The following is a 9,204-nucleotide window of genomic DNA, read 5'->3' as shown; positions in this document are numbered from 1 at the left end:
ATTGGGGTTTTTGTGATGGATTTCTACTTTGGGGAACATCAGAATAGCAATAATGCTACCGATCCATTTCAGGAAGATCAGTACAGCAAGAATGGTTTATATGGTATTTGCAAAATACTTTTTGGAGTCATAAGGGATGGTAACCTCTTTATTTCCGTCTCCTCGTCTATAAAATTGAGTGGGTGACATTTCCTTTTGTCCCAGAGTTTTGAGGATTGTGTGAAATTGTATGTTAACATTTGAAGCTAAATAAGCTTTTTTAATCTTTGAAGTACACACCGTCACTTTTTAATTGTAGAAGAGAAACTTGTATTTGTATCCCTTTCTGTCTAAAACTCAGAGAACTGTCAACTTAGATAATTTTCAAGAAGTATTCTGGGAAATTGAAGGAATTTGAATTTTTCTCCTTGGTTCTTGTGTCTTTAAAGTAATGAAAGTAGTTCTATAAAGGCAAATGAGAAAGCCATCTCTGCCTTTTTTTACTCCTTTGCCTCCCTACTTAACAGGTTAAGAAGTCCATTGACTCGTTTTTCTAAATACTGTATAATGAGCCTAATTGTCACACAATTTTAGGAAATGAAGAGACTCTAAAGGTCATGGATTCCAGCTCCTCTTATAGATGAAACTGATTCTGAGAGAAGCTAAGCTGCTTGTTTAAGAGCATTGAAGTTGTCTGGTGGTTTTCAGCCTGAGCTGAACTTTGGAACCACCTGTAAAGCTTTTTAAAAATACTGATGTCAAGGTCCCACCCTCAGAGATTATGTTTTAATTGGTGTTTGTAAAGCACCCATGGTGATTGTAATGAAGCATAAAACTTAACATGAATTATTTGCCTTTTAGCATTCACAATTTAACCTTTAACATTGAAGTATTCTTCTTGTTGATGAGACTATTTTATTTCTGAGACTTTTTAGGTGATCGAGCTTTACTTTCTTGCTCCGTGGGAAATAAATCCATAAACATTATATAAATCAAAACTTTGATGTTGAAAACTTTATTTTAAATTATCAAGTCAACTAGTACATTTTTAAAAATCTGTGTGTATCAGATGGTGTTCAAGTTTATGCCTATCATAACTAATAATATGAGTTAATATTGAATCTTTTTTGATACAAATTGGAAAAACGATCTTTGAGGTTTTGGAAGCATTAATAATTATGTATATAATTTTTGTCTTCCATTATTTATTCAGATTCTGGATTGTCATTTTTTGTTTAGACTTTTTCCAAAACAGATCTTTATTTTTCCTATAGGTGAAAGCACTGAAAGAGAAGATTGAATCTGAAAAGGGGAAAGATGCCTTTCCGGTAGCAGGTCAAAAATTAATTTATGCAGGTATGAATTAAATATTAAAATTAACATGCCATGTCTTGATTATTCTTTTAGTTTTAGAAATGTTATCTTACATATTGTAGTATATTCAAATTGTCAGAAAAATGGTTGTACAAATAAAAGCAGTGAAAGAGCAGTCGTTTGAATCTAATGTTGATATTCAATCTTCTCTTTATTCACATTTGCCCTATGTATTTTTCCATCAAACGGTATTTTGTTTCATCTTTTGTAAGCATCATGTAACTGGCTTTTGTGTTTTTAATGAAACTGAGCTTTTTTAAAAAATTTAATTGAAACCATTTATACTGATTGTGTTATTACTCTGTTTGGAATCATTCCTGTAAAATCAAGTTTTAACCAAAACCGACTGAAGAATACCAAAAAAACACATCACACAGAAAGACGTCGACAGGAAGAAAAGGGGATTATGTAAAGAATTCTTAGAAATCAATAAGGAAAGGATGACCAATAAAGCAACAAAGGATAACAGTAGGAATTATAGATTTAACTAGCCTCACTAATAACCAGGAAAATGTATATTAAAAATACACTTGATATGCAAATTTAGTAGAGAAAATGCTTTCATTGTAGATGTTAGTAAGGTGGGTGTTTGATCGCCCATGGATTCTTCTATTTTTCTGAATAGTGTTTCCTAAAGTGAGACAGCCTGGTGAAAATGCTAACACGGTGATTCAGTCCTATTATTTTTATAGATTGGAGTTCAGAAGCCTAAAGAAGCAGACATAAAATTCTAATTTCCAGTTTCTTGTTTTGGCCTGTTTTCTCATTCCTATCCATATTCCTTTCTGTCTTAATGTTAGCAGCTTTTGATTCAATAGCTTTTTAAAGGTGGAAAACTAAATTCATGGACCAGGAAACATCAGGGAGTCCTACTTACCTAATATGTGACCTTCAGCATGATCACAGTCTTTTGTACTTCTTTGTGCATTTCTGAGTTCTGTAGCATCTTGCCCTTTCTTGTGTATCATGTCGTTTTCTGAAGTACTTTTAGTATCTTGCTTTGATAGTGTTAGAACATTTCTGATTTATCAGATAATCGGTATTTTGGGGAGCAGGAAATTTGTTTCTCTCCCCTTCTTCGTATCAGAAAAGAATATAGGTTATTTTCCAGAGGACCCCTGTGCAATCAGAGTATTGGATTTTCTTTATCTTCATGGTCTTCTCCTTTTCAGGGTCTCTTTCCTATTTTCTTGCCCAGTAAGTCCTTTATATAATGAAGTAATACATTTGTAAAAATTGATTGTCATTCTATATACACTATATAAGTGTGACATCTTTCAGTTAAATGCGTATGCCTTTTAATTTTGTTTATTTTGAGAGAGAGTCTTGCTGTCACCCAGGCTGGAGTGCAGTGGTGTGATTATAGCTTGCTGTATCCTTGAACTCCTGGGCTCAAGTGATCCTCCTGCCTCAGCCTCCCAAGTAGCTAGGACCATAGGCATGTGCCACAGTGCCTGGCTAATTTTGAATTATTTTTTTTTTATAAACAGGGTTTTGCTATGTTGCCCAGGCTGGTCTCAAACTCCTGGCCTCAAGCTGTATTCCCTCCTCAGCCTTCCAAAGGGTTGAGATTATAGGCGTGAGCCACCATACCCTGCCACTTAGGAATTGTTTTATTTTTATCTCGATTGATTGGTTTTTTCTTGGGGAAAAGTACTGATAGAATTTATGTTGGTGATTCATATTTTAATATTTCTGAAATAATCATATTTCAAGTAGAAAGTTGTTTTAACTTATGTGTAAGAGAAAGATTATGCCTTAAATGATTTTTTTTTTTCTCTTAATGTATTAGGCAAAATCCTCAATGATGATACTGCTCTCAAAGAATACAAAATTGATGAGAAAAACTTTGTGGTGGTTATGGTGACCAAAGTAAGTTTCAACTTCATTCTGTGTATATTTATGCATGTAAGTCTTTTTAAAAATGATGACCCCAAGTCCACACAACGGACACAGTTTATACACATCCATAGTGGTGTGCACTTTACTATGAAGCTTTTTAAGAATTTACCTTAAGTGAAACATAAAGTTATTAATGGTTTACATTATTATACATTAAACTATAATTTAATATAGTTTTAATAAAATTTTATGTAAATTGAAACAACTGAAACACTGATAGGAAGAAAAAATTAATATTCAGATTATGTAAAGAATTCTTAGAAATCAGTAAGCAAAGGATGACCAATAAAGCAAAAAGGATAAGAGTAGGAATTATAGATTTAACTAGCCTCACTAACCAGGAAAATGTATCTAAAAATACACTTGATATCCAAATTTAAAATGTTAAAATTATTTTTGCTAGAGTAGTGAAATCATTTATTATATAATTCTTTTAAAATATCTTTATAAATGGAATAAATGTTTATTCTGTAGATTTCATAAGTTTGTCTTAAATAGACTTGCTAAATTATGTACTAGTCCTAACAAATTCCTCAAGGCAGAAAAGGCATGAAAGCTTATTATTACAGTGATATTTCTTAGTGAAAGAATATGTTTTTAGAAACTAAAAAAGGGAAAAGGCAACTAAAGAAATGATAGAATGATTTTTGTGAGGAAGTTTTAAACAGATACTTTCTTGTGATTTAGTAGGCTGGAATGTGTTTGGAACAATTTATGAAAGTAAATTTAAAGCAGAGAATGAACATGGATTTTTTTAAGAGACTATATACTTGTTTATTTAAAGATAATAATGCAGTGTAGAATTAAGAGACAAATGGAGAAGTGGTACTCATGACATTCATTTTTAGGATTGGATTGTCATAATCTTAGAAAGAACAGTGTTACTTGTAGCAATGAAAATAAGTTTAAATCACTAATTGAAACCACTTCATCAAAGACCAAAAGTGGAATAAATGTGGATTTTTTCTCAAAGTCACAAAATAATTAATAGTAATAGAAAATAGAGTTGAAATAAATTTTAATTACCACATCCTTTTATACCAGGAAACAAGCAGCTAAATAATTTACATGTGTTGAACTTGAACATTTTTTAATTTGTTAAGAACCATATTGATTTTGCTATACTTAAGAACTTAACTCACTATATGTTAAGCTTTAAAAACAGAGAAGCAGAATCGTAAGGAAACCTTGTATCATCTAGGTTTTTTATTCAACTATGGTAAAATATAATAACAAACTTCCAGTTTAATCATTTTAAGTGTACAGTTCAATAACATTATAGTTACATTGTTTTGCTGCTATCACATACATCATATGAGTGGAATCCTATGGTATTTGTCTTTTTGTGACTGGCTTATTTCACTTAGCATAATGTTATCGAGGTTCATCTATCTATGTTATAGCATGTGCCATAATTTGCTGAATACTATTGTATTTTCCCATCTAGTTTTAGCATACATAGTACATAATGGAAAATGTGATAGCCACACATTTTTAAATATGTTTTCTTACTGGTCTTAGTTTCTTTTAATATTACAGTAATCCTATTTAGAACACAAGAATTAAGCAGAAAAAGTCTCAAAGGGTGCGTGTATTTGAGGAATAGATACTTGAAAACTGTTACTATATTACATACAATTCTTTTGTTTTTCCTTCGTCTTTTATTCCTAATATTACATAGGATTCTAATGATATTTATGACTGTTTTATTTTGAAGTTAATAGTAGAGGACAACTATAAGAAGGAAGGGAATGCTGCTACAGTAAGGCATTTATGGAAGCACTGAGAAATGACCTTATTAATACAAAGAAGGGAAAGGAAAAAGCTATTAAGATCAAAAGCAAGAATAAAAACTAAAAAGCAGAGAGGGACTTGGTACTGTTTAGAATAAAGAATAAATAGCTGTTCTTGACAGTAGGAACCTTGAAGATAAGTCATTTTGCAATATTATTTTGATAACAGATAATTGAGAATATTAAATGAGTATACCACATTTAAAAGTACATTTTTATCTAGATTGGTTATTACAAAGTTTTGGTGCTTAAAACTCTTGAATTTTCACGTTTGTGAAGCTCCAGTCTATCCAGAATAACTGACGATCCAGAATGACCTGAGGATTTCAGCTCATTGAAGTTTTAGAATGTTAATAATCTGCAGAATATTATATTGGCTGTTAAGAAAATTAAGCTAAATAGGAAAAGGGAGTAATGCTAGTATTTTTTAAAAGCCTATCACCTTTCACTAACCTTTTTTTTCCTAATGTCTTCTTTATTAAATCAAAAAGACACAAGGCAGCTCAGCTTATTGGTTTTAGAGTTTGTTTATGCTTGCGGCAGATTTTGTTGAATTTAAGTCCTGTCTTCCACCAAAATATCTACCTTTGGTCCTTGGGAAAGTTATGAACTAAACAGGTAGCATTGACAGGCCTTAGGAGAAAGCTAAAACTCATGTAGTATGATTTTTACACATGTACAGTTGACCCTTGAACGCCACTGAGCTTAGAAGTGCCAGCCTCTCCCCTACAGTCAGAAATCTGCATATACCTTTTGACTTGCCCAAAACTTACCTACTAATAGCCTACTCTTGACCAGAAGCCTTACTGATAAACAGTGGATTAATACATGTTTTGTATGTTACATGTATAATATACTGTATTAAAGTAAGCTAGAGAAACTATTACTAAGAAAATCATGGCCAGGTATGGCGGCTGATGCCTGTAATCCCAGCACCTTGGGAGACCGAGGTGAGCGAATTGCTTGAGCTCAGGAGTTGGAGATCAGTCTGGGTAACATGGTGAAACCTTGTCTCTACAAAAAAAAAAAAAAAAAAATACAAACATTTAGCGGGGAGTGGTAGTGTGAGCTTGTAGTCCCAGCTACATGGTGGTGGGGGCGGGGGCAGTGACTGAGGCTGGAGCCTTGAGAGGTTGAGGCTGCAAGGAGCTGTTATCACACCACTGCACTCCAGTCTGGGCTCCAGATAGAGTGAGACCCTCTCTCAAAACAAAGAAAATCACAAGAGAGAATATTTTTGGTGTTCATTAAGTGTAAGTGGATCATCATGAAGGTCTTCATCCTTGTCTTCACACTAACTAGGATGAGAAAGAGGAAGGGTTGGTCTTGCTGTCTCAAGGTGGTAGAGATGGAGGAGGTAGAATGAGAGACAGGCACACTCAGTGTAACTTATATTGAAAAAAATCATCATATAAGTGGACCCAGTGCAGTTCAAACCCTTGTTGTTCAAGGGTCAACTAATTGTTTTTTTGCTCTGTGGAAAGCTTTATGGCTCTACTTCCAGTTCAGAAAGTGCTGAGCATGTGGAGGTAACTTAATTTGGCCTTCATTTTTCTGCTTATCTACATATGCATCTCAAAGTATTGTGAACCTTTTTGTACTTGGACCTGTTGATTTGTAGTCAGTTTTGAGATTTTCCTCCCTCTTCTAAAATACAGTATGACAGAATATTTGACATGTTTATAAATAAACATTTATACTGCCATTTCAAGAACATTATTTTGGGCTGGGTGTAGTGGTTTATGCCTGTAATCCTAGTGCTTTGGGAGGCCGTGGTGGGAGGATTGCTTGAGGCCAGGAGTTCAAGACCAGCCTGGGCAATGTAGCAAGACCCTGTCTTTAAAGAAAATTATTTTGGTAATGCTTTTAAGTGGTATTAGGTAATTTAAAGTTACAACTCAGGTACATAGTTTTTTTGGGAAAATGATACAGTTTTCTTTTTTGTTATATATATATATACACACACACACAAACTCTCTATTTCAAATTTTTGACTTTTTATATTAACTTGATATGAAGACTGAAATTGTTGGGTAAAATTAATTGTGGTTGATAATTAAGATTAACATATGCTCTCATGAGCTTTGAATGAGGAACCATGAGTCAGACTGCTAATATTGATCATTCATTGAGTCATTTTACAAAATTATTTTCAAGTTACAGGTTGTTATTAGTGCTATGTTTGTGGCATCCTGTAACAGTATAGTGTAATTAGAGATCAGTCAATATGTAGTATTTTATCGTAATTTATTTTGCCTTTAATGTGTTTAGCCCAAAGCAGTGTCCACACCAGCACCAGCTACAACTCAGCAGTCAGCTCCCGCGAGCACTACAGCCATTACTTCCTCTACCGCAACAACTGTGGCTCAGGCTCCAACCCCTGTCCCTGCTTTGGCTCCCACTTCCACACCTGCATCCAGCACTCCAGCATCAGCGACAGCATCTTCTGAACCTGCACCTGCTAGTGCAACTAAACAAGAGAAACCTGCAGAAAAGCCAGCAGAGACACCAGTGGCTACTAGCCCAACAGCAACTGACAGGTAGGAACTGGATTCTAGGAAATTCTATCTCAAAATCCGTGTTTAACAGGAGCTTCATGCATTTATTTTGATTATTGTTTTGATTAAACTGACTACCTACTACGTTAAGCCATTTTTAAACGTTTGACTAAAACATATGCTATGTCTATTTTGATAGTTTGCTAAGGAGAATATAAGTACAAATTTTCATAATCAGATTTCTGTACTCTGTTGATTTGGGCAGGGTGGGGTGCAGTGGGAAGGAGAGAGCAGGTGAAAATCATTTTTTAGTAGAAACGTTAGGAAATACAAATAACCAAAATGAGTCAAGGATTATAACATGACATTGCCACCCTAATCATCATTTGTACTTGATCTGTATTCTTTGTGGTCATTGTCATATATATCATAAGCATCCTTCCATGTTAGTAAATCTTTCTAGTAGTTTATACATTGTGATTGGTTCTGACATTTGTTAGCTCTTGTAACCTGAACCTATGGATTATTTCAATTTTTCACTGTTGTATCTGTATCTTTGTGAACTTGTGTGGAAATTCAAGCTTCTGCCTGTGTAGATATTTAGGGGAAAAGGGGAAAAGAGTGTTGGGATACTTGAGGAGCAAGAAATAATTTCTTGTGGGAAGTTGACAGCAGAGACACCTCAACTAAGTGGCTACTTAGGCAGTTAGGATTATTGAGCAGTTTAAGACAAGATTTTTTTTTTTTTTCCTCCCCAGATGATCAGGTAAATTGACCAAATGCTTAAGTCAGAGAGGTCTCTTGGTTGGAAATCATTCAGCACAATTCCTTGATCTAAGAGCATGAGTTATATTATGACCAGCCTTCACTGGCACTACAGCTGTTTGTGCTTTGTGACTTAGAGCAACTCAGGACCTCAGAGGTAGTAGTTGTATGATCCTTGCAGTCAGAATCAGACACAGTGGAAAACTGCAGTGACTGGAAGGGTTAACAGACATGGAAAGGGGTTAAGATATATATGACAATGATCAGAAAGATATAGTTGTGATCCTTCATTTTAGTGTTCTGCCTTTGAGTGTGGTTTCTGTGTCTGACTTAGTCAACCGTGTTTGGAGGAGTCTGAGCCACCGGATTCATTGCTTACTCAGGGGTCTCTTTCTAAAGAATTGATTCCCTAAGAAGATAACACGGGTTTAGGCAATAAAATATTTGCGCTGTTACTTGCCTAGAACACTGCTTTAAGTATTCTGTGACACCATTGCCTAACTTGATCCATCTTTCCCATGTACAACTAGAAATGCATTCAACCATCTTATCCTAGTGGATACCACGTACAGTCAGGTTAAGCTGTTACATCACAGAGCTGTTGATCAGGTCTGTGTGTGAGAGGGAACTTAGAAATTTAAAAAATTGGTTCACCAAAGCACTTAAATATTGCAAACTTAATACATCTTAAGTCAATCGGCACAGTACATCTTATTCTTTTAATTGCTTTAAGCTCCTTTAAAAAAAACTTAGTGTGAGAATTTTAAAGTTGATCAATACATTTTAATGTACTAATGCCATAGATTTAAATTTGTTTCCTCATTAACTCTTTTTTTTTTTTTTTTTTTTTTTTGAGACAGAGTCTCGCTCTGTCACCCAGGCTAGAGTGCAGT

At 34.2% G+C, this 9,204-nt stretch overlaps 1 protein-coding gene across 2 annotated transcripts in view; it reads left to right on the top strand.

The window, feature by feature from the left end:
• Window positions 1-9,204, top strand: part of RAD23B (RAD23 homolog B, nucleotide excision repair protein) — a 46,231-nt gene that overhangs the window by 15,342 nt on the left and 21,685 nt on the right. Inside the window, exons 2-4 of one of the 2 annotated variants that reach the window (XM_045373586.3) lie at window positions 1,254-1,335; window positions 3,146-3,225; window positions 7,320-7,588. In XM_045373586.3, the coding sequence (XP_045229521.2) occupies window positions 1,254-1,335; window positions 3,146-3,225; window positions 7,320-7,588 (431 nt within the window). The remainder of the gene's footprint in view (window positions 1-1,253; window positions 1,336-3,145; window positions 3,226-7,319; window positions 7,589-9,204) is intronic. The other variant, XM_045373587.2, reaches the window with a different exon arrangement.

Source organism: Macaca fascicularis, chromosome 15 (assembly GCF_037993035.2).
Source record: "Macaca fascicularis isolate 582-1 chromosome 15, T2T-MFA8v1.1".
NCBI lineage: Eukaryota > Metazoa > Chordata > Mammalia > Primates > Cercopithecidae > Macaca > Macaca fascicularis.
Note: the sequence above shows the minus strand (reverse complement) of the source record. Positions and strands in the feature narration are given on the sequence as shown.